At 48.1% G+C, this 25,670-nt stretch overlaps 1 protein-coding gene across 1 annotated transcript in view; it reads right to left on the bottom strand.

Annotated features, from left to right (window-relative positions):
* LOC140480271 (vasoactive intestinal polypeptide receptor 1-like) overlaps positions 1-25,670 on the bottom strand; it is a 93,016-nt gene that overhangs the window by 39,480 nt on the left and 27,866 nt on the right. The window contains exons 2-6 of the mRNA XM_072574981.1: positions 17,151-17,271; positions 11,975-12,082; positions 9,787-9,905; positions 1,625-1,722; positions 1,398-1,530 (exon numbers count right to left, since the gene is read on the bottom strand). Coding sequence (XP_072431082.1) covers positions 1,398-1,530; positions 1,625-1,722; positions 9,787-9,905; positions 11,975-12,082; positions 17,151-17,271 — 579 coding nt within the window. The remainder of the gene's footprint in view (positions 1-1,397; positions 1,531-1,624; positions 1,723-9,786; positions 9,906-11,974; positions 12,083-17,150; positions 17,272-25,670) is intronic.

Here is a 25,670-nt window from a genome sequence, read left to right as displayed (position 1 = left end):
TTGTTTCAATTAGATACCCCCCACCCCCATCCTTCTAAACTCCATCGAGTATGAACTCCAGACTTCTCAAATGTTTCTCACATGGTAAGCATAACATTCCTGGGACCATTCTTGCGAACCTCCTCTGAACATGCTCCAGGGCCAGTATGTCCTTCCTGAGATATGGGGCCCAAAACTGCGCACAATATTCCAAAGGTGGTCTGACCAGAACCTTATAGGAGTACACCCCTGCTTTTATATTCAAGTCCTCTAAGAATAAATGCCATCATTACATTTGCCTTCCTAACTACTGACTCGACCTGCAAGTTTACTGTGAGAGAGTCCTGGACTAGAACTCCTAAGTCTATTTGTACTTCAGATTTCTCTCCCCATTAAGAAAATAATGCATGCGTCTATTCTTCCTACCAAAGTGCATAACCTCACACTTTCCCACATAGTACTCCATCCTTCTTTGCCCACTCTCTTAACCTGTCCAAATCCTTCCACATTCCTGAAGAAGGGCTTATGCCCGAAACGTCGATTCTCCTGCCCCTTGGATGCTGCCTGACCTGCTGCGCTTTTCCAGCAACACATTTTCAGCTCTGATCTCCAGCATCTGCAGTCCTCACTTTCTCCTCAAATCCTTCCACAGCCTCCCCACCTCCTCAATGCTACCTGTCCCTCCACCTGTACATCCTTGAACATTACAGACAACTTCCCATGGCTAATCCGCTCTACCCTGCACATCTTTGGACTGGGGGAAACCAGAGCACCCGGAGGAAACCCGTACTGACGCAGTGAGAATGTGCAAACTCCACACAGTTGCCCGAGGCTGGAATCGAACCTGGGTCTCTGGTTCTGTGAGGCAGCAGTGCTAACCACTGAGCCACTGTACTGCACTCTAGTAACCCAGAGGCTCCCAATACTCTGAGGACATCAGTTGGAATCCCACCAGGGAAGATGGTGAGATTTGAACTCAATGTTAGCCCTACGTAAGAGGTACTGTAGGAATTTTGTATGTTCCATATGGTTCACTAATGCCCTTTAGCGAAGTGAATCGATTGTTTTTAACTGGTCTGGCCTACATGTGACTGCAGACCTTGAGTGATCTGGTTGACTCTTAACTATTCTCTGAATTGGCCCTGGCAAGACACTCAAAACAAGGGGTAATTTGACAATAAAGGCTGCTCCAGCTAGTGACACCCACATCCCATGAATAAACCAAACAAAAAGAAAGAAAAAAAGCGTTGGGGTTTACTTCAGCTAGGACTCCAGCAAAAGTCATCCCCCAGTATCCCCCTTCCACTGGGATTGTGTATAACAGACTGAGAGAGACAGGATAACGTCCTCCATTTTCATGGTTCAATCAAGAAGCATATCACTCTTTGCCAATTAGAATTAACATAAAGATGTCCTACCGTTGAGATGGAGCAATGGTCGATTGCGTTGCTCGAGAAAAAGATGGCATCTTTGGTCAAGACTGAAGCAGCGCGGAGGACGAAGGAGACAAAGAGATTCAAGTGAATGTAATTGCGAGTGCAGTGAAATTTCCTGGGTGAGGTGATAGACAATTTGTTACACACACGCAGACACACTCAAAACAATGGCCGAATGAACAAAATCTGTAATCGATCAAACCTCATACCTGAAGGCTGTGAATATGATGATAGCGATTATCAAGGTGATCATGGATGTAACATATCCGACTGTGTACCCATTTTTAACGTTGAAATAATAAGTCTTCTGATATAGGTTTTTAAAAAAGAGAAACATTTTAAATTGTGCACACTGTTGATTGTACCAACTAAAAGCAGAGCATGTCAATTTTAGCTCAAGTTCACTCTTCAGAAAGCTTTAAGGGAATAGGTAGTTAATTTCCCAAGCCTGATCCATCACTGAGCAAGATCATAGAGTCATAGAGATGTACAGCACAGAAAGAGACCTTTCGGTCCAACTCGTCCATGCTGACTAGATATCCTAACCTAATCTAGTCCCATTTGCCAGCACTTGGCCCATATCACTCCAAACCCTTCCTATTCATATACCCATCCAGATGCCTTTTAAATGTTGTAATTGTACTAGCCTCCACCACTTCCTCTGGCAGCTCATTCCATACACTCATCATCCTCTGTGTGAAAGATTTGCCCCTTAGGTCCCTTTTAAATCTTTCCCCTCTAACCCTAAACCTATGCCCTCTAGTTCTGGACTCTCCCACCCCAGGGCAAAGACTTTGTCTATTTACCCTATCCATGCCCCTCATGATTTTATAAACCACTATAAGGTCACCCCTCAGCCTCCAACACTCCAGGGAAAACAGCTCCAGCCTATTCAGCCTCTCCCTATTCAACCCTCCAACCCTGGCAATTTCCTTGTAAATCTTTTCTGAACTCTTTTCAAGTTTCATAACATCCTTCCTAAAGGAGGGAGACCAGAATTGAACCAGTATTCCAAAAGTGTCCTAACCAATGTCCTTACAGCCACAACATGACCTCCCAACTCCTGTACTCAATGCATTGATCAGTAAAGCCAAACATACCAAACGCCTTCTTCACTATCCTATCTATCTGCAACTCTACTTTCAAGGAGCTATGAACCTGCACTCCAAAGTCTCTTTGATCAGCAACACACCTCCGGACCTTACCATTAAGTGTATAAGTCCTGCCCTGATTTGTCTTACCAATATGCAGCACCTCACATTTATCTGAATTAAACTCCATCTGCCGCACCTCGGCCCATTTGGCCCATTTGATCGAAATCCCATTGTACTCTGAGGTAATCTTTTTTGGCCATAGTCGATCTGTAACACACCTCCATCCCCTCATTTTCCCATCTTCCTTCTCCGGATAAAAATCATTTTTTGAAATTGTTAACTATTTGGAATCTCTTTAAATGGATTGGGCAGATAGATTAGTTCATTCACAGGGTGAGGGTGTCACTGGCTAGGCCAACATTTATTGCCCATCCCTAATTACCCAGAGTGCAGTTCAGAGTCAACCCCATTGCTGTGGGTCTGGAGTCACATGTAGGCCAGACCAGGTAAGGATGACAGTTTCCTTCCCTCAAGGACATTAGTGAACCAGATGGATTTTGACAATGGATAAGGGTTTCATAGTCATCATCAGACTCTGAATTCCAGATTTGTTTAGAATTGAAAGGACATTGTACTATTTGCTGTGATGGGATTCGATCTCAGTTCCTCTAGAACATTCCCTGGGTCTCTGGAGTAACATTCCAGCAATGATACCACTGGGTCACTGGAATGACAGTAAGCAAGGACTGGCAGACATTTAACATGTCAACTCACGATTCCCAATGAAACAACCCCCCCAGGGACAAAGAACATGTCTAACCTACGGCTAACCCAGGAAGTTAAAGTTGAAAGAAAAAGTGTGTGAGGAGGTGAAAGTCAATGATAATCCTAAAACCTGGGATTAATTCAGCAAAGGAGGACTGAGAAGATAGTAAAGACAGAGAAAATAAACAATGTGGGCAAATCACTTGAGGAATCTACAAACTGACAATAAGAGTTTTTTAAAAAATACATAAAAAGGAAGAGAGTTGTCAAAGTGAACATTCTTTCATGAATCTGGAAGGATGGTTATGGGGAATGAAGAAACGGCAGAGAAGTTAAAGTGGTCTTTTGCATCAATCCCTTTGGTGGTTGCATCAAACATTGCATTAACACTGAAGAATACAGGCATTAAGTACTTGTGACAAAGATGGATATGTTCTCTGGCCCAGATGGCTTGCACCCTTGGATTCTGAAAGAGGTAGCTACAGAGATAGTGAATGCATTGGTTGTAATTTTTCTTGAATGACACTGGATTCTAGAGAAGTACCAGAGGATTGTAAAACTGTTAATGGTGTTATCCATATTCAAAAAGCAGGTAACTACAGGCCAGATAACCAAACATTGTTGGAAAATTACTGGGATCAATTAATAAGGAGGCAATGACAGACCATTTAGAAAATCATAATCTGAACAAGCAGAGTCAGCACGGCTTTGGAAAAGGGAAATTATATCTGACTAATTTCAAGGACGTCTCAACCAGAATGAATCGAGGGGAACCAGTTAATGTGTTGCATTTGGACTTCTAAAAGGCATTTAACACGGTATTTCGCAAAACACTGTTGTAACCACAGTGTTGACGGTAGGATATTGGCATGGAATGAGAATTGGCTTATGGGCAAGAAACAGCGAGTGGGGATCAGAGGTTTCTTTTTCACATTGGTGACCTGTGGCCAGTGGAGTTCCACAGAGATCAGTGCTGGGACCATTTATAAGATGATCAGAGGATTAGATAGGGTAGACAGTGAGAGTCTTTTTCCCAGGATGATGACGTCAGCTTGTACGAGGGGGCATAACTACAAATTGAGGGTTGATAGATTTAAGACAGATGTCAGAGGCAGGTTCTTTACGCGGAGAGTGGCAAGGGTGTGGAATGCCCTACCTGCTAATGTAGTCAACTCAGCCACATTAGGGAGATTTAAACAATCCTTAGATAAGCACATGGATGATTTTGGGATAGTGTAGGGGGACGAGCTGAGAATAGTTCACAGGTCGGCGCAACATCGAGGGCCAAAGGGCCTGTTCTGCGCTGTATTGTTCTATGTTCTATAATATATGTTAACAACTTGGAGGAAGGAAGCAAATATATTTTAGACAAACTTAAAGATGATACAAAAATCAGTGGAAAGGCAGGTTGCGAGAGGGAGGCAGTTTACAGAGAGATATTGATAAGTTTAAGTAAGTGGGTAAAAAAAAATGGAAAATGGAGTATAATGTGGGCAAATGTGGCTCATTTTGGAGAGGAGACCAAAAGAATAGAGTATCATTTAAATGGGAGAAAACTGCAGGAAGGTTGCAACACAAAGGGACTTGGGGATACTTGTAAATGAAACACACAGAGCTAGCACATTGGTGCAGCAGGTCATCAGGAAGGGTCATGGAATGTTGGCCCTTATTTCAAGAGGGTTGGAGTATAAGAGTAGGGAAGTTGGGAGGTCATGTTGTGGTTGTACAGGGCATTGGTTAGACCACTGTTGGAATATTGCGTGCAATTCTGGTCTCCCTGCTATAGGAAGGATGTTGTGAAACTTGAAAGGGTTCGGAAAAGATTTACAAGGATGTTGCCAGGGTTGGAGGATCTGAGCTATTGGGAGAGGCTGAACAGGCTGGGGCTGTTTTCCCTGGAGCGTCAGAGGCTGAGGGGTGACCTCATAGAGGTTTACAAAATTATGAGGGGCATGGATAGGATAAATAGACAAAGTCTTTCCCTCTGGTTCACTTAATATCCTTTGGAGAGGGAAATCTGCCATCCTTACCCAGTCTGCAGAATATGTGACTCCAGACCCACAGCCTGATGGTTGGATGCCCCTCACTTGCCCAGTTCAAGGAGCAATTAGGTATGGCTAACTAATTGCAGCCCAGCCAGTGATGCCCATATCCCATGACAGAATGAAAATCTAGGTGTAGCTGAGTCACACAGGGTGGTAGGATAGTCAAAATGTCACCCTTTTGAGGAACAGGCCACTCACCTGGAGGATTGGGGCCATTCCTGCATTGAGAGGAGAGACAGGAATCTCATATGAGGCCAGTAGGTGACCTTACAGTTTCCCGTTCTCTCACACACTCATTATCACCCCCTCATAGGAGGATGACATCTGTATATAGTAACTCTTTTAAATCTTTCCCCTCTCACCTTAAACCTACATCCTCTAGTTCTGAACTCCCCCACCCCACGGAAAAGACCTTGTGTATTCAGGCAAAAGTGAGGACTGCAGATGGACTGGAGATCAGAGTCTAGGGTTTCCCGATGAAGGACTTTTGCCCGAAACACCAATTTTTCTGCTCCTCGGCTGCTGCCTGACCTGCCTGTTTTTCCAGCCCCACTCTAATCTAGACCTTGTCTATTCACCCTATCCATGCCCCCTGCACCCCCCCCCTCCCCCTCCCCCCAATGATTTTATAAACTTGTATTAGGTCACCCCTCAGCCTCCGACACTCCAGGGAAAAACAGCCCCAGCCTATTCAGCCTCTCCTTAAAGCTCAAACCCTGTGCAGGAATATTCTGCGCACGGTGTGCCCACACAGATCACCGCACTGGGAGTCCAATTCTACCTGATGTTTTCAGTTCCCGCAATAGAGAATCAGTCATTCTTTTGAAAGATTGCAAGATGATTTGCATCAGCTGACTGGGAGCAAATTGGCACAGAGTTAGCTCAAACACAAGAAACATAGAAGGGGGGAGTGATTCAATAAAGTGTTTATGCAAAGGATTGTTAATCTAAGTGATCACAACTGTTGAAGTCACCCAACTGTAGGATTACAAAGTGATACTGACAATTACTTCCGTAAACAAATGAAAGTGGGCTGGAGAAGTATGGTAAATACAATTATGGTGCACAGTCAAAGAAGCAAAGCAGTGAATAGCCATCACGAGAAAACAAGCAAGTGGGAGTGAGTCCAAACTGTCAAAGGAAATGCAGTAAATTGTGAAACTGAATTAGTTTATTTTAAAAATAAAGCATATACAATGATAATGGGGTGGCTGTGGTCTCGTATTTTTCTCAAACTACTAATCCAGAGATCCGCTGTGTGACCTGGCCAGGGAGGACACAGGTTCCTATTCCCACCAGAACACCAGGGATAATTTCAATTCAATTCATTAAATCAACGGTTAGCCTCAATAATAGTGACTGGGCAACCACTTCTGGCTTTTTGGAGAAAAATTCCTCGACTTCACCCATGTCCTTTTTACTGAAGGAAATTTGCCACCTTTCGCCAGTCTGACCTCCATGTGACCCCAGACCCACAGCAATGCTACGGAGTCTTCATGCCCTGAAGTATTATGGGGTGGACAAAATCCACTGTGCCTGCATCTGCACGATGGTCTGCTCTGGTTGTATTGTACAGCGCTGATATCCTGCCCTTTCCCCTTATCCTTCTGCAACAATTCTATCCAAAGCATCATCCGATGCCCCTCTTGAAGGCCTCAGTTGAACCTGCCTCCACCACATTTCCAGGCGGTGTATTCCACACCCTCACTACATGCTGGGTGAGGACGGTGTTTTTCCCTCCCGCTGTCCTTGCTTTGTTTGGACATCATTTTAAATCCGTGTCCTCTTGGTTTTTCTCGCCTTCCATGAGAGGGGACAATTTAAGCGTATCGACTCTACAGAGCGAGAGAATCATGCAGCATGGAAAAAGACCAACCAGTCCATGCTGAACACGTTCCCCAAACTAAACTGGTTCCACTTGCCTGCCCCTTGGGGCCATACCCCTTTATACCTTCATGTACTTGTCTTTTTAATGGGGCGACTGTACCTGCATCTATCGCTTCCTCCAGCAGGTCATTCCGCACACGAACCAGCCTCTGTGTGAAAAAGTTTCCTTTTTAAATCTTTCTCCTCTCACATTTAAACCTATGCCCTCTAGTTCTGAACTCGCCCCTTCCCCAGGGAAAAGACCTTTACTGTTCACCTTATCTTTGTTCCTCACGATTTCATAAACCTCTATCAGGTCACTTCCTGGCGCTCCAGTGAAAGAAATCCCAGCCTCTCCTTATTACTCCAACGCCAACCCTCCAGTCCCGGTAACAACCCTTTCAATCTTGCCTACATCCTTTCCAAATCAAAATACCCCTCATCACAGGGTGACCACCACTCAAAATTTTGAAAACCTCTCTCCAATCTTTTCCCAATGTTCTTCTTTTCAGGAAGTCCAGTGCCAACCTCTTCAATCTATCCTCAGCACTGAAGTTTCTCATCTCTAGAGCCACTTCCTCCAATGTATTCAAATCTTTTCTGTACGGTGCCCACAAGTGTATACAATACACTTGTCAAGGTCTTTTCAAGTATCATTGCACTTGTACACTATTTCCCCCTTAATAAAGCCGAGGACACATAGGGTCATAAGAAATAGGAACAGGGATAGACCATCTGGCCCCTTAAGCCTGCTCCACCATTCAATAGGATCGAGATGTAGGTTTGCTCACTGAGCTGGAAGGTACATTTCCAGATGTTTCGTCACCTACTAGGTAACTAGTATCAAAACATTTGGAAATGAACCTTCCAACTCAGCCAGCAAACCTACATCCAGAAACTCAACCTGAACTACAAATCTTCTCAAAACTCGCTAATTCAACAGGATCATGGTTGATCCAACATTCCTCACATTCACTCTGTCCTATCCTTTCCCCGTAACTCCTGATTCCCTGAGTGATCAACAATATCTCCGTCTCAGCCTTGGTTATACACAAGGACTCTGCCCCCATAACTCATTGTTAGACAAGGAGGAGGCCGGAAGAACACAGCAAGCCTGGGCAGCGTCAGGAGGTGGAGGACACAACTACCAGTCCTGAAGAAGGGTTAGTACCCAAAACGTTGACTTCCCCACCTCCTGACGCTGCCTGGCTTGCTGTGTTCTTCCAGCCTCCTGCTTGTCCATTTTGGATTCCAGCTTCCTATGTGTCTTATTTTGTCTTCGGTGGCAAGAAATTCAAAAGACTCAGTCGGGCGTCATATTGGAGCTGTTTGGGACATTGGTGAGGCCATTCTTAGAATACTGCATTCAATTCTGGTCTTCCTGCTAGTGAACTTGAAAGGGTTCAGAAAAGATTTACAAGGATGTGGCCAGGGTTGGAGGGTTTGAGCTATAGGGAGAGGCTGAATAGGCTGGGGCTGTTTTCCCTGGAGCGTCGGAGGCTAAGGGGCGACCTTATAGAGGTTTATAAAATCATGACGGGCATGGATAGGATAAATAGACAAGGTCTTTTCCCTGGGGTCGGGGAGTCCAGAACCATAGGGTATAGGTTTAGGGTGAGAGGGGAAAGATATAAAAGAGACCTAAGGGCAACTTTGTAGCACTGTGAATAGAATGAGCTGCCAGAGGAAGTGGTGAGGGGCTGTGAGCTGAGGGGGGTGGTGAGATAAATGGGAGGGGGCCCCCTTGGCTCCCAGCCTCATTTCTGTGGAAGGGCTTTTGCCCGAAACGTCGATTCTCCTGCTCCTCGGACGCTGCCTGACCTGCCGTGCTTTTCCAGCACCACACTCTCGACTCTGACTCTCTAGCATCTGCAGTCCTCACGTCCGCCTGGAGGGAGGGGTGGAGGTTGGTGCAATGACAACATTTAAAAGAAATCTGGATGGGTATATGAATAGGAAGGGCTTGGAGGGATATGGGCCGGCTGCTGGCAAATGGAACGAGGTCAGATTGGGACATCTGGTCAGCACTGGCAAGTTGGACCAAAGGGTCTGTTTCTGTGCCGTACGACTCTACAACTCAAAGAAATTCCTCCTCATCTCAGTCTTCGATTGCTGCCCCTTTATTCTGAGACTACTCCCTCTGCTCCTACACTGTCCAATGGGGAGAAACATCCTCTCAGCATTTGCCCTGTCGAGCTCTGAAGTATCCCATATGTTTTAATGAGATCACCTCTCACGCTCCTGAACTCCAGTGACTGGAGTGCCAACCTGTTTCGCCCCACTGCCCTCTCGCCATCCTGCCACCTTTAATGACCCATGCACATATCCACCCAACTCCCTCTGCTCCTGCTTCTTCCTAACTGCCCTCTGAAATGGGCGAGCAACCCACTCAATTTGAGTCATTCAGGCTTGGGCAACAAACAACCCCCCCCCCCCCCCCCCGCCACACTTCATCAAAAAAATAAATAACGATGAGCCTCGGAGAATAATCAACCCTCCTGGACTAAATTTATAAGGGTCTTCTGATGTTCGGAATTCACGTGCTGTAGCCGCGTAATAAAGGCTGCGGACAGGAAATGCCTAAACACCACATGCACACACCAGGTTACTACTGAATCCATAGGAGAGTTCTCTCGGAAGTTCACAAGTCTCATTGAAGTCGGGAATAAGTTTGCTCCAGCCATGTTCTGTGCACTTGCGGTATATCACGCCAGTGACATCTAAACAAAATAAACCAAATGGATGAAGACTGAAGTAACAGTGAGATCGAATTTAACGCTGGCAAGGTAAAACATACAGAACGAAGATAATATGGAGGCATCAAGCTTTTTTATTTTCGTAAGATAACCTCCGCCTTTAGATTAGATTACTTACAGTGTGGAAACAGGCCCTTCAGCCCAACAAGTCCACACCGACCCTCCAAAGAGCAACCCACCCAGACCCATTCCCCTACATTTACCCCTTCACCTAACACTATAGGCAATTCAGCATGGCCAATTCACCTAACCTGCACATTTTTGGATTGTGGGAGGAAACCAGAGCACCCAGAGGAAACCCATGCAGACATGGGGAGAATGTGCAAACTCCACACAGAGTGTTGCTTGAGGCGGGAATTGAACCCGAGTCTCTGGCGCTGTGACGCAGCAGTGCTAACCACCATGCCACCTTTATTTTGTTGTCAAAGCGATTTGTGACTGGGTCATAAGTGGCCATGAGCTCTCTTACACTTTGGAGTCCATGGTAAGACAGTATTGTGAACAGAGATCCCCTCTGGTCCCTGTACTCTGTCCTTGGGCAGATTCATTGTTCCATTTTCAAAGAGAAACAGAACTCTGTTTCAGAGTTTTAACATGACCGGTGCAGGTAACTGCAGCTAAAATATCGCATGTAAGAGAAAATAAAGAAGGATTTGTTTTTATAAAGTGTTTCGTAAAACCACCAGCTATCACAGAACAAAATACAGGTACATTCGGAATGGAGCTTGCAACGGAGTAAAGTACTTCAAACCATTTTACCACCATGAAACCTCGAGATAAGTCAATCTTGTGTCTTCACCAATATTTAGTTTCAACATCCCAGAATACAGCCGCCCGCTTGATTGGCACCTTATCCATCACCTTAAACATCCACTCCCTCCACCACTGACACTCAGTAGCAGCAGTGTGGACCATCTACAAGATGCACTGCAGGAATTCACCAAAGATCCTCAGACAGCTGCTTCCAAACCCATGACCACTTCCATCCAGAAGAACAAGGACAGCAACACACGGGAACACCACCAGCTGCAAATCCCCCTCTAAGCCACACTCCATTTTGACTTAGAAATACATCAGCTGTTCTCGCACTGTTGCTGGGTCAAGATTTTGGAATTCCCTCCGTAATGGCATTGTGGGTCTACCTACACCAGGTGGACTGCAGCGGTTCAAGAAGGTAGCTCACCCCCCACCTTCTCAAGGCCAATTAGTGATGGATAATAAATATTGGCCGGATAGTGATGTGCATGTCACATCAGTGAACTAAAAAGAATATTCTGCTCATTACCACCAATCCCATCAATACTCTCTTTAATTAACTGAATTCCAACATACATTCTTATTATTATCCACAATAGCAAGATGTTAATACTCTCTCCATCCATAGAACCATCACTAAATCCTACTGGATCATAGTTAAGTGCCTCATTAATAAGACAAATTACCATACCACCACTATTAGTTTCAGGCTATTTCCCACAATCCACTAAACACTGAACAGTTTTCCTGATATTTGGAATAGTAGTTTGGCTTCTATCAGACTAACCTGGTTCTAATTCTACTCTCACAGCATATTCCAAACCCTTGATTACTTCCATCTATAAGCACAAGGGCAGTAGATACATGGGAACACCAGCACCTGCAAGTTCCCCTCCAAGTCACACATCCTGACTTGGAAATATATCACCATTCCTTCAGTGTCTCTGGGTCAGAATCCTGGAATTGCCTCCCTAAGGGCATTGTGGGTCAACCCACAGCAGGTGGACTGCAGCGGTTCAAGAAGGCAACCTTCTCAAGGGGGAAACTAGCGACCGGCAATAAATGCTGGGCCCAGCCAGCGACCCCCAGATGAGTGAGGAAAGGCTCCAAGCTGGAGCCATCATCAGCTTTACAGGATGAATCTCACAGGCCAGCAAGTGACTGCTTAACTCTCACTATGACAGCTCTTTCAAAAGATCTGCCCAGAGTTCGATCACTGTTCTGCTGCTCATTGAGATGAAGATTAGGACATGTTACCAACAGAAGAAAATGCTTACTTGTCTTCACTGAAGGAGGGTCCCCAAAGTCCGGACAGGGCCTGCTGACTACTTCCCCGATCATAGCTGAGGGCCAACAGATCAAAGTTCTCCATTCCCAAAGGCAACCTGCAGAGAGGGAACCACAGAAATGTCAGAGCCTCAAGGTAAGTGTCATTCCTCCAATATTACCTCATGAGCATTTACAGACTCCCCTTTACCAAAGGAAGGTAATGGCCTCGTGGTATTATCACTGCGCTGTTAACCGCAAGGCCTCCAGTAACATTCTGGGGACCTGCGTTTGAATCTTGCCAGGGCAGGTGGTGGAATTTGAATTCAGTACAAATCTGAAATTTAGAGTCAGTTGATGGAAAAAAAACCCCATCTGGTTCACTCATGTCCTTTAGGGAAGGAAACTGTCATCTTTTCCAGGTCTGGCCTACATGTGACTCCAGACTCACAGCCACGTGGCTGACCCTTAACTGACCTCTGGGCAATAAATGCCTGTCCAGCCAGTGTGGCCCTCATCCTGTGAACAAATTTTAAAAATTGCCAATGCCTCATACAAGGTGAAACCTTCTAAAGAAAGCTCCCTGACCGGAGAATCTTTACCCACCTTCCTTCGACCATATGAATTTGAGTTATTATTGTCACATGTACTGAGATACAGTGAAAAGTATTGTTTTGTGTGCTATTATACCTTACACAAGTTCATCGGGGCAATAGAACAGAATACAGAATACAGTGTTACAGATACAGAGAAGATGCAGAGAAAGATTAACTATGAGAGATCCGTTCAAAAATCTGTTGTTCTGTCATGATCATTGCAGTGAATCCTCAGCTCAGAATATTCAGATACTGGATTAGTGGTGCTGGAAGAGCACAGCAGTTCAGGCAGCATCCAACGAGCAGCCAAATCGACGTTTCGGGCAAAAGCCCTTCATCAGGAATAAAGGCAGTGAGCCTGAAGCGTGGAGAGATAAGCTAGAGGAGGGTGGGGGTGGGGAGAGAGTAGCATAGAGTACAATGGGTGAGTGGGGGAGGAGATGCCACCCTCCTCTAGCTTATCTCTCCATGCTTCAGGCTCACTGCCTTTATTCCTGATGAAGGGCTTTTGCCCGAAACGTCGATTTCGCTGCTCGTTGGATGCTGCCTGAACTGCTGTGCTCTTCCAGCACCACTAATCCAGTATTTGCTTTCCAGCATCTGCAGTTATTGTTTTTACCTCAGAATATTCAGAGTTGAGCCATTTTGTTGGCAAACTGCACAGTGATGTTTCAGTGATGGAAGCTCAGTACTGTCACCAGAGAACTGAACCCATTTCAAAATAACATTTTTGTTCATGCACCCCTTTGAGAATTTGTCAAGGAATATTTTTGCCTTTTAGGATGATGCTTTGGTTTTCAAGGACTCCCTTTCCACTCAAATGGACTCCTTCATCCTTTACAATGCGCCCACCTAATAATAAAGCCATCTGCATTGCGTTGATGTAATGGAATATTTAGACTCATTGTTGTGGTTCTGTTCGCCAAGCTGGGAATTTGTGTTGCAGACGTTTCGTCCCCTGTCTAGGTGACATCCTCAGTGCTTGGGAGCCTCCTGTGAAGCACTTCTGTGATCTTTCCTCTGGCATTTGTAGTGGCCTGTCTCTGCCGCTTCCGGTTGTCAGTTCCAGCTGTCCGCTGCAGTGGCCGGTATATTGGGTCCAGGTCGATGTGTTTGTTGATAGAGTCTGTGGATGAGTGCCATGCCTCTAGGAATTCCCTGGCTGTTCTCTGTTTGGCTTGTCCTATAATAGTAGTGTTGTCCCAGTCGAATTCATGTTGCTTGTCATCTGCGTGCGTAGCTACTAAGGATAGCTGGTCGTGTCGTTTCGTGGCTAGTTGGTGTTCATGGATACAGATCGTTAGCTGTCTTCCTGTTTGTCCTATGTAATGTTTTGTACAGTCCTTGCATGGGATTTTGTACACTACGTAGGTTTTGCTCATGCTGGGTATCGGGTCCTTCGTTCTGGTGAGTTGTTGTCTGAGCGTGGCTGTTGGTTTGTGTGCTGTTATGAGTCCTAGTGGTCGCAGTAGTCTGGCTGTCAGTTCAGAAACGTTTTTGATGTATGGTAACGTGGCTAGTCCTTTGGGTTGTGGCATGTCCTCATTCCGTTGTCTTTCCCTTAGGCATCTGTTGATGAAATTGCGGGGGTATCCGTTTTTGGCGAATACATTGTATAGGTGTTCTTCTTCCTCTTTTTGCAGTTCTGGTGTGCTGCAGTGTGTTGTGGCCCTTTTGAACAGTGTCTTGATGCAACTTCTTTTGTGTGTGTTGGGGTGGTTGCTTTCATAGTTTAGGACTTGGTCTGTGTGTGTGTCTTTCCTGTAAACCTTTGTGGTGAATTCTCCGTTCGGTGTTCTCTGTACCATCACGTCTAGGAATGGGAGTTGGTTGTCCTTTTCTTCCTCTCTCGTGAATCGGATTCCTGTGAGTGTGGCGTTGTCTGTGACCCCCCCTCCCCCCCCCCCCCCCCCATGTACCCTCCCCATGACCTCCCTGAGACCACGCCATACCCTCCCCATGATCCCTCCATGATACCCTGTGTACCCTCTCCATGATCTACCCATGACCCCCCCTGTGTACCCACCCCATTACCCCCCCGTACCCTCCCCATGATACCCTCTCCATGATCTCCCCATGACTCCTCCATGTACCCTCCCCATGACCCCCCCTGTGTACCATCCCCATGATCTCTCCATGACCCCTCCCGTGTACCCACCCCATGATCTCCCCATGACCCCTCCCCGTGTACCCTCCCCATGATCTCCCCATGACCCCCCTGTACCCTCCCCATGATCTCCCCATGACCCCCCTGTACCCTCCCCATGATCTCCCCATGACCCCCCTGTACCCTCCCCATGATCTCCCCATGACCCCTCCGTGTACCCACCCCATGATCTCCCCATGACCCCTCCGTGTACCCACCCCATGATCTCCCCATGACCCCCCTGTACCCTCCCCATGATCTCCCCATGACCCCCCTGTACCCTCCCCATGATCTCCCCATGACCCCCCCCTGTACCCTCCCCATGACCCCCCCCTGTACCCTCCCCATGATCTCCCCATGACCCCCCCCCTGTACCCTCCCCATGATCTCCCCATGACCCCCCCGTACCCTCCCCATGATCTCCCCATGACCCCCCCCGTGTACCCTCCCCATGACCCCCCCCTCCATGTACCCTCCCCATGACCCCCCCGTGTACCCTCCCCATGACCCCCCCCGTACCCTCCCCATGACCCCCCCGTGTACCCTCCCCATGACCCCCCCTGTACCCTCCCCATGATCTCCCCATGACCCCCCTCCGTGTACCCTCCCCATGACCCCCCCTCCGTGTACCCTCCCCATGACCCCCCCCTCCGTGTACCCTCCCCATGACCCCCCTCCGTGTACCCTCCCCATGACCCCCCCCCTCCGTGTACCCTCCCCATGACCCCCCCTCCGTGTACCCTCCCCATGACCCCCCCCTCCGTGTACCCTCCCCATGACCCCCCCCGTGTACCCTCCCCATGACCCCCCCCTCCGTGTACCCTCCCCATGACCCCCCCTCCGTGTACCCTCCCCATGACCCCCCCCTCCGTGTACCCTCCCCATGACCCCCCCCTCCGTGTACCCTCCCCATGACCCCCCCCCTCCGTGTACCCTCCCCATGACCCCCCCCTCCGTGTACCCTCCCCATGACCCCCCCCGTGTATCCTCCCCATGACCCCCCCTCCGTGTACCCTCCCCATGACCCCCCCCCTCCGTGTACCCTCCCCATGACCCCCCCTCCGTGTACCCTCCCCATGACCCCCCCCTCCGTGTACCCTCCCCATGACCCCCCCCTCCGTGTACCCTCCCCATGACCCCCCCCTCCGTGTCCCCTCCCCATGACCCCCCCCTCCGTGTACCCTCCCCATGACCCCCTCCGTGTACCCTCCCCATGATCTCCCCATGACCCCCCCCGTGTACCCTCCCCATGACCCCCCCCGTGTACCCTCCCCATGATCTCCCCATGACCCCCCCCCGTGTACCCTCCCCATGATCTCCCCATGATCCCCCATGTACCCTCCCCATGAGCCCCCCGTGACTACCGTGTAACCTCCCCATGATCTCCCCATGATGCACCCGTGTACCCTCTCCATGATCTCCCCATGACCCCGCCTGTGTACCCTTCCCATGACCTCCCCATTACCCCCCCGTGTACCCTCCCCATGAACCCTCCCCATGATCTCCCCATGACGCCCCCGTACCCTCCCTGTGACCTCCCTGTGACCCCCGTGTACCCTCCCCATGACCTCCCTGTGACCCCCCGTGTACCCTCCCCATGACCTCCCTGTGACCCCTCTGTAGACCTCCTTCTGTGACTGTCCCACATCTCTCTTTGTGACCTCTCCTCACAGCCTTCCCCCATGATCTCCCCCATGACCAAGGGAGCTTCGTGGACCACTTGCATTAGAACAGATGCCTACACTCGATGGACACACCTATTAGCAATTATATCTGGGGGAAACTGGTGATCCATCCCATTTAAATTTGTCAGAATCGGTTTGTGTCAACTGAAATCCTCTGAATTTTAAACCTGTTACAGATAGTGTGAATGGGAATTGACAATATGCCTCATTCCTGATGAAGGGCGTTTCCTGATGAAAGGGTGCCAGCATCATCACTGACCCCCTTCCCACCTCGGGAATGGTCTCCTACAGCCTCTTCCATCAGGCAGAGGGGACAGAAACCTGAGCACAGGCACCAGCAGGATCAGGAACAGCTTCTTCCCAGCTGTTATTAGACTGATGAATGGATTCCCTAATTTCAAATAATGCTGACCTTGTTAATATTGATCTTATCTAGTGCACGTCCTGTGCACTGTAATATGGATGTCTTACTGTGTCCAAGTTATTTTTCACCCTATGCGCTGTATGTCCTTGCTTACTACGATCTGTCCGTACTGTTCTCTAACAAAACTTTTCACTGTACTTCGGGACATGTGACGGCAAATCAAATCAGGTTAAATCGAAGGGTCTGTTTCCGTGCCCTACACCTCCATGTCTCTCTGACATAGCACCTTAAAAATAGGAACATTTCTCATTTGGGAATTATGCAACTTGGTGGTGGGGGTGGTTGTCTTTCCACAGAGTGCGCACGCTGGGACAGAACAGAAGCAAAGCCACATACCAGATGACTCGGCAGTGGCATTGTTAAATTCTCTCGACTGGTTTGCTATGATCTGTGTACAGCTGGCCTTATTCTCTAGGATGCGTTGAAGAATTTCACACGTTGGATGTATAGTGCTTGCCTGTGACCATAAAACACAAACACATTATTATTATAATAGCGGTTAATCACTCCAGCAACCGAAAGAAGATTGTAAGCATGAAATTAACATCAAACATTTTGCAGCATTTTAATGACTACAGTCACCCAGGCAATTGACAACTTCTTAAAGCATTGTAAGGACCAAGATGCCCAAATGCCACGGAGCGGCACGGTGGCTCAGTGGTTAGCACTGCTGCCTCACAGCGCCAGGGACCTGGGTTTGATTCCCACTTATGCCCGAAACATCGACTCTCCTGCTCCTCGGATACTACCTGACCGGCTGTGCTTTTCCAGCACCACACTGTCGACTCTGATCTCCAGCATCCGCATGTCCCCACTCTCCACTACTACCTCATCGTGCCAGGATCCGGGCTTCGATCCCAGCCTCGGGCGACTGTCTGTGTGGAGTTTGCACATTCTCCCCGTGTCTGCGTGGGTTTCCTTCCACAGTCCAAAAACCTGCAGGTCAGGGGAATTGGCAGTGCAAAATTGCCCATCGTGTAGGTGCATTAGTTAGGGGTAAATACAGTGGAATGGGTCTGGGTGGGTTACTCTTTGGAGGGTCGGTGTGGACTTGTTGGGCCAAAGGGCCTATTTCCACACTGTAGAGAATCTAATCTAAATAGCTATGATCCCCCCCCCCCCCAAAACAACAATGTACAGATCACTTTTACTGACATTGAGAGATACGTATGGGAATAAGTCACTGGGGATTACTCGTGCATATTAGGGGGTTGCAATCACAGTTACCTAACGTGGGCAGTCAAAGATTTATTGTAATTTTCTGACAGTTCATTGAATTTATTAAGAGCGTGTTAATTAGAAGTAGCAGTAGGCCATTCTGATGAAGAAACACCAGACTTGAAATATTAACTCTGCTTTCTCTCCACTGCCAGACCTGCTGAGTTTCTCCAGCGATATTGTTGTTGTGAGGAAATGGGCAAGTCGATTTTTTTCGATCGCTGATGGCAAACAGTAAGATTCAAACTGACCAATCGAGTTGAAGGTCCCATGAGGCCATCCCAAATGGGAAATCCATGAACCCTCTTCCTGACATTGGCCCGCCCACAAGTCCAGGGTGAGGAGTGGCATTTGGGGGGGCAGTGGCTGTGGAGTAGTGGGTGAGGTTGGGTGGCGAGACCAAGACAGAACCACCTGCTAAAGTGACGGGGGGGCGGGGGGGAAGGAGGGGCAGGCTTTGGGCAGTGGGTAATGGTGGCACCCCTCTGTGAGTATGCCAACATCACCCACTAGATGATGGCATCAGACACCCCAGAGATTGTCACAGTACACTTAGTGGAACCACACAGCAAGTCACCTAGACTTGAATCCTGGCTGACAAGTATATTTCTCTAATCTCACATTATTATGTTATTTGACCAAATCTTCATTTGCTGCAGGTGTATCTGTCCATGACAGTATCGGAAAGAGCGACCACCGCACAGTCCTAGTGGAGACAAAGTCCCACCTTCACATTGAGACTACCCTCCATGGTGTTGTGTGGCACTATCACCGTGCTCAATGGGTCAGACTTCAAACAGATCCAGTAACTCAAGCCTGGGCATCCATGAGGCACTGTGGGTCACCAACAGCAGCAGAACTGTACTCCAGCACAATCTGTAACCTCATGGCCCGGCATATCCCCCACTCAACCATTACCATCACGCCAGGGGATCAACCCTGGTTCAATGGAGAGTGCAGGAGGGCATGCTGGGAGCAGCACCAGGCATCCCTGAAGATGAGGTGTCAACCTGGTGAAGCCACCAAGCAGGACTACCTGCCAAACAGCAGAAGCAGCAAGTGATAGACAGAGCTAATCGATCCCACCACCAACGGATCAGATCTAAGCTCTGCAGTCCTGTCACATCCAGTTGTGAATGGTGGTGGGCAATTAAACAACTCCCTGGAGGAGGAGGCTCCACAAATATCCCCCTCCTCAACGATGGAAGGGCCCAGCACATCAGAGCAAAAGATAAGGCTGAAGCTCTCCCAGCAACCTTCATCCAGAAGTGCTGAGGGGATGGTCCATCTCGGCCTCCCCCAGTGGGTCCCCACCATCACAGATCCCAGTCTTCAGTCAATTCCATTCACTCCACGTGATATCAAGGAACGGTTGGAGACACTGGATACTGCAAAGGCTATGGGCCCTGACAACATTCCAGCAATGGTACTGAAGACTTGTGATCTGGAATTTGCCGCACCCCTAACCAAGCTGTTCCAATACAGTTACAACACTGGCATCTACCCCACAATGTGGAAAATGTCCAGGTATGTCCTGTACATAAAAAGCAGGATAAATCCAACCCAACCAATTATCGCCCCATCAGTCTACTCTCGATCATCAGTAAAGTGATGGAAGGTGTCACCAACAGGGCTATCAAGCAGCACCTGCTCAGCAATGACCTGCTCAGTGATGCCCAGTTTGGGTTCCACCAGGGTCACTCAGCTCCTGACCTCATTACAGCCTTGGGTCAAACATGGACACAGAGCTGAATTCCAGAGGGTGAGGGGAGAGGGACAGCCCTTGACATCAAGGCTGCATTTGACTGAGGGTGGTATCAAGGAGCCCTGGCAAAACTGGAATCAATGGGTATCAGGGGGCAAGCTCTCCACTGGTTGGGGTCATACCTGGCACAAAGGAAGATGGTCGAGGTTGTTGGAGGTCAGTCATCTCAGCTCCAGGACATCTCTGCAGGAGTTCCTCAGGGGAGCGTCCTAGACCCCAACCATCTTCAGCTGCTCCATCAATGACCTTCCCTCCATCATAAGGTTACATTGCACAATGTTCTGCACCATTTATGACTCCTCAGATACCAACAGTACACATCCAAATGCAACAAGAATTGGACATATATGTCCAGGCTTGGGCTAAGAAGTGCCATGTAACCTCTGTATCACATCAATGCCAAGCATAAAACAGAGAGACCTCGGGCTTCGGGTACATAATTCTTTGAAATTTCTGTCACAGGTTTTCAGGATGGTTAAGAAGGCGTTTAACACACTGGGCTTCATTGCTCAGACCTTTGAGTACAGGAGTTGGGGGAATGCCATGTTGAGGTTGTACAGGACATTGGTGAGGCCTGTTCTGGAGTATTGTATCCAGTTCTGGTCACCCCGTTATAAGAAGGTAACTATTAAACTGGAGAGGGTTTGAAAAAGACTAACCAGGATGTTGCTGCAACTGGAGCGTTTGAGTTATAATGAGATGCTGGATAGGCTGGGACTTTTTTCACCGGCACGTAGGGAGTTGACAGGTTTATAAAATCATGAGGGGTATAGATAAGGTGACGAGCAAAGGCGTTTCCCCTAAGGTTGGGGATTTCAAAATCCATCATTAAGGTGAGAGGAGGAAAAATTGAAAAGGACAAGAGGGGCAACTTTTTTTACCTAGAGGGTGGTTCGTGTGTGGAATGAACTGTCCGAGGAAGCATTGGATGCAGGTACAGTTACGACATTTAAAAAGCATTTGGATAAGATTTGGAGGGACATGGGCCAAATGCAAGCAAGTGGGACTAGTTCAGCTTGGGACCGTGTTTGGCATGGGCTGGTAGGGCCGAAGGGTCTGTTTCCATGTTGCATGACTCTATGACTCTATAACAAGAGAGAATCTAACCACCACCCCTTAATATTCAATGGCATCACTGAATACTCTAGTATCAACATGCTGGGGTCTACCACTGTGCAGAGGGGCCCTGGGTGTCCTTCTGGTAGACAGGGTTGTGAAGAAGGCATAAAGGAATGCTTGCCTTCATTAGCATGGAATACAGGAGCAAGGACATCTTATTACAACCTCATAAAACCTTGGTTAGGCCGCAGGTGAAATCCTATGCTCTGTTCACGACCCTATGGTAGAGAGGGTGGAGAAGAGATTCATCAGGACATTGCCTGAAATTAGGAGAGACTGGATTGGCTGGATTTGTAAATGGAATGAATTTAGTTTGGGGTTTGCTGGTCAGTACAGATGTGGTGGGCTGAAGGGCCTGTTCCTATGCTGTATGACTCTGTGACTGAAACGCCTTACCGTGTTAATGGTGCTGTAGAAATGCTAGTTGCTTTTGACAGGGAGGTCAAACCGTAGCCGGCCTGCCTGGTTAGTGTTGGCGCTGAAGGAGAGTCGGGATTTCACACAAAGCGCTGGGCAGTAATGGTTTGGATTTAATCTCTTAAATTAACCTTCGATCAGTAACATGAAAACTTCCAGGTGCTGAACAGCTGACACATTCCCTTCCAAAGATATTAAACAGGATGTAAGTCAGCAAATCAATAACTCACTTTGCAAGTTTAAGCTAATAAACGTCTTATGTCTGTTTGCAGCAAGATACATCTTCCCTAAGCACATTAGGACCAGCCATGGTCAGGGGTTGGGATGGTGTTTCACCATGAGGGGTATATTACTCAATGCCCCTAAGTTACCCCTATGCCCCACACCCCTCTGGGTGCTCAGAGAGTTGTGCGTGGTCAGTCCCAAGCCCCCAGAGGATGCTGGGATGGAGGGGGTGCAGGAGGAGGTCCACTCCGACAGGAGATGAGGGAATGGAAACAGGGGTGGGGGTATTGCATGATCCCCCAAGAGCAGGATGGGAAGGCTGGGGTGGGGACCAGACCCCAGACACGTTACCCTCTAATCCATCCCAGACCCCAGACACATTACACCCCAATCCATTCCCGACCCCAACATGTCACCCCACAATCCATCCCATACCCAAGCACATTACCCCCCAATCCATCCCAGACCCAAACACATTACCCCCCAATCCATCCCAGACCCAACACTTTACCCCCAATCCATCCCAGACCCAACATGTTACCCCCAATCAATCCCTAACCCCCACACTTTACCCCCAATCCATCCCAGACCCAACACGTTACCCCCAATCCATCCCCAACCCCAGACACGTTACGCCCCAATCAATCCCCAACCCCAACACGTTACCTCCCAATCCATCCCAGATCCAACACATTACCCCCAATCCATCCCAGATCCAACATGTTGCCCCCAATCCATCCCAGACTCAAACACATTACCCCCCAATCCATCCCAGACCCAGCACGTTACCCCCAATCCATCCCACATCCAGCACGTCACCCCCAATCTAACCCCAACTTCAGACACGTTACCCCCAATCAATCCACAACCCCAACACGTTACCCCCAATCCATCCCAGATCCAACACGTTATCCCCAATCCATCCCAGACCCCTCACATTATACCCAATCCATTCCAGACCAAACACGTTACCCCCAATCCATTCCAGACCAAATGCGTTGCACCCCAATCCATCCCAGACCCAACACATTACACCCCAATCCATTCCAGACCAAACACGTTACACCCCAATCCATTCCAGACCAAAACACATTACACCCCAATCCATCCCAGACCCAACATGTTACCCCCCACTCCATCCCAGACCCAACACATTGCCCCCAATCCATCCCAGACCCATAACGTTACCCCCAATCCATCGCAGAACCCAGGCACATTACCCTCCAATCCATCCCAGACCCAACACATTACCCTCCAATCCATCCCAGACCCAACACGTTACCCTCAATCCATCCCAGACCCCAGGCACATGACCCCCCAATCCATCCCAGACCCCAGGCACATTATCCCAAGCCACTGAGCCCCCTGGGTGAGGATCAATGCAATAGCTCCTCTTCCTTACCCCCTCGGGGAGAATGTGAGGACCGCAGATGCTGGAGATCAGATTGGAGAGTGTGGTGCTGGAAAAGCACAGCAGGTCAGGCAGCATCCGAGGAGCAGGAGAATCGACGTTTCCGGTGTAAGTCCTTCATCAGGAATGTGGAGGGATCCCAAGAATTCAGGAATTCCTGATGAAGAGCTTATGTTTGAAACGTTGACTGTCCTGCTCCTTGGATGCTGCCTGACCAGCTGTGCTTTCCCAGCACCATAATGTTTGACTGAAGACCTCCTTAACCCCCCGGTTTGGTTGCAATAAGGTCAAGTTGAAAGTGAATTCCTGCACTTGTTGCTGGACCTAAACGAGGTCACGTTCTAGAAACAGGAGGAGGCCATTCAGCCCCTCAAGCTTGCTGCATCATTCAATAAGATCATGGCGGATCTATCGCCCTAACTCCACATAGACCTTAGGTCTATATCCCTTCATACCCTTTGTTTAATGAGAAAATGTATTTCTCTCAGATTTAAAACAAACTACTGCTCCAGCATCCACTGCGGTTTGCGGAAGAGAGTTCCAAACCTCTCCCACTGTGTGTCGAAGTGCTTCCTGCCATCTCTCCCTGAACGGTCTGGCCCTAATTCTCAGACTATGCCTGTAGTTTTAGAATCCCCAAACAGTGGAAATAGTTTGTCTTTACCTACCCTGTCTTTCCCTGTTAACATCCTGGATACTTCAATCAGATCACCCCTTAACCTTCTAAACACTGAAGAAAACAGACAGCATTTGTATAATCTCTCCTCGAAACGTAACCCCTGAAGTCCAGGTCTCATCCTTCCTGAACCTGTGAAAGGCCATAATCGCTTTCCTAAGGTGTGGCGCCTCTACCAGGAGTCCAACTAGAGGTTTGTACAACTGCAGCATAATGTCGGCATCCTTATACTCCAGCCCTTTAGCCATGAGGACCATTGAAATTGAGAGGATAGGAGCAGGAGGAGGCCATTCAGCCCTTCGAGCCTGGTCCGCCATTCATCACCATCATGGCTGACCATCCAACTCAATAGTCTAATCCTCCTTTCTCCTCAGAACCTTAGGTCCCATTCCCCCCAAGTGCTGTATCCAGCCGCCTCTTGATACATTCAATGTTTCGGCATCAACTCCTTCCTGTGGGACCGTTCAAAATGGTCCACCCCAAATCCTCAGACTGTGACCCCCTGGACACACCTACCATTGGGAATATCCTCCCAGCATCCACCCTGTCTAGTCCTGTTAGAATTTTCCATCTGGACTATTTTTCTGCATCTGTTCATGGCATTAGTAACATCAATAGTCACAGGTGAGGAACCCAAAGACTGGAGGTTGGCTGAAAGGTGCCATTGTTTAAGATAGGTGGTAAGGTTAAGCCAGGGAACTATAGACCAGTGAGCCTGACATCGGTGGTGGGCAAGTTATTGGAGGGAATCCTGAGGGACAGGATGTACATATATTTGGAAAGGCAAGGACTGATTAGGGATAGTCAACATGGCTTTGTGCATGGGAAATCATGTCTCACAAACTTGATTGAGTTTTTTGAAGAAGTAACAAAGAGGATTGATGAGGGCAGAGCAGTAGATGTGATCTATATGGACTTCTGTAAGGCATGCGACAAGTTTCCTCGTGGTAGACCAGTTAACAAGGTTAGATCTCACAGAATACAGGGAGAACTAGCCATTTGGATACAGAACTGGCTCAAAGGTAGAAGACAGAGGGTGGTGGTGGAGAGTTGTTTTTCAGACTGGAGGCCTGTGACCAGTGGGGTGCCACAAGGATCGGTGCTGGGTCATTTATACAAATGATTTGGATGTGAATACAGGAGGCATAGTTAGTAAGTTTGCAGATGGCACCAACATTGGAGGTATAGTGGCCAGCAAAGAAGGTTACCTCAGAGTACAATGGGATTTTGATCAGATGGGCCAGTGGGCTGAGAAGTGGCAGATGGAGTTTAATTCAGATAAATGTAAGGTGTTGCATTTTGAAAAAGCAATCAGAGCAGGACTTATGCACTTAATGGTAAGGTCCTAGGGAGTGTTGCTGAACAAAGAGACCTTGGAGTGCAGGTTCATAGCTCCTTGAAAGTGGAGTTGCAGGTAGATAGGATAGTGAAGAAGGCGTTTGATATGCTTTCCTTTATTGGTCAGAGTATTGAGTACAGGAGTTGGGAGGTCATGTTGCAGCTGTATAGGACATTGGTTAGGCCACTATTGGAATATTGTGTGTAATTCTGGTCTCCTTTCATCTGAAGGATGTTGTGAAACTTGAAAGGGTTCAGAAAAGATTTACAAGAATGTTGCCAGGATTGGGGGATTTGAGTTGTAGGGAGAGGTTGGATAGGCTGGGGCTGTTTTCCCTGGAGCGTTGGAGGCTGAGGGGTGACCTTAAAGCGGTTCATAAAATCATGAGGGGCATGGATAGGATAAATAGACAAGGTCTTTTCCCTGGGCTCGGGGAGTCCAGAACTAGAGGGCATAGGTTTGGGGTGCAAAGTGAAAGATTTTAAAGGGACCTAAGGGGCAACTTTTTCACACAGAGCGTGATATGTGTATGGAATGGGCTGCCAGAGGATGTGGTGGAGGCTGGTACAATTACAGCATTTAAAAGGCATCTGGATGGGTATATGAATAGGAAGGGTTTGGAGGGATATGGGCCGGGTGCTGGCAGGTGGGACTAGATTGGGTTGGGATATCTGGTCGGCATGGAC

The sequence above is a fragment of the Chiloscyllium punctatum genome, chromosome 8 (genome assembly GCF_047496795.1).
Source record: "Chiloscyllium punctatum isolate Juve2018m chromosome 8, sChiPun1.3, whole genome shotgun sequence".
In the NCBI taxonomy this organism is placed as follows: domain Eukaryota; kingdom Metazoa; phylum Chordata; class Chondrichthyes; order Orectolobiformes; family Hemiscylliidae; genus Chiloscyllium; species Chiloscyllium punctatum.
Note: the sequence above shows the minus strand (reverse complement) of the source record. Positions and strands in the feature narration are given on the sequence as shown.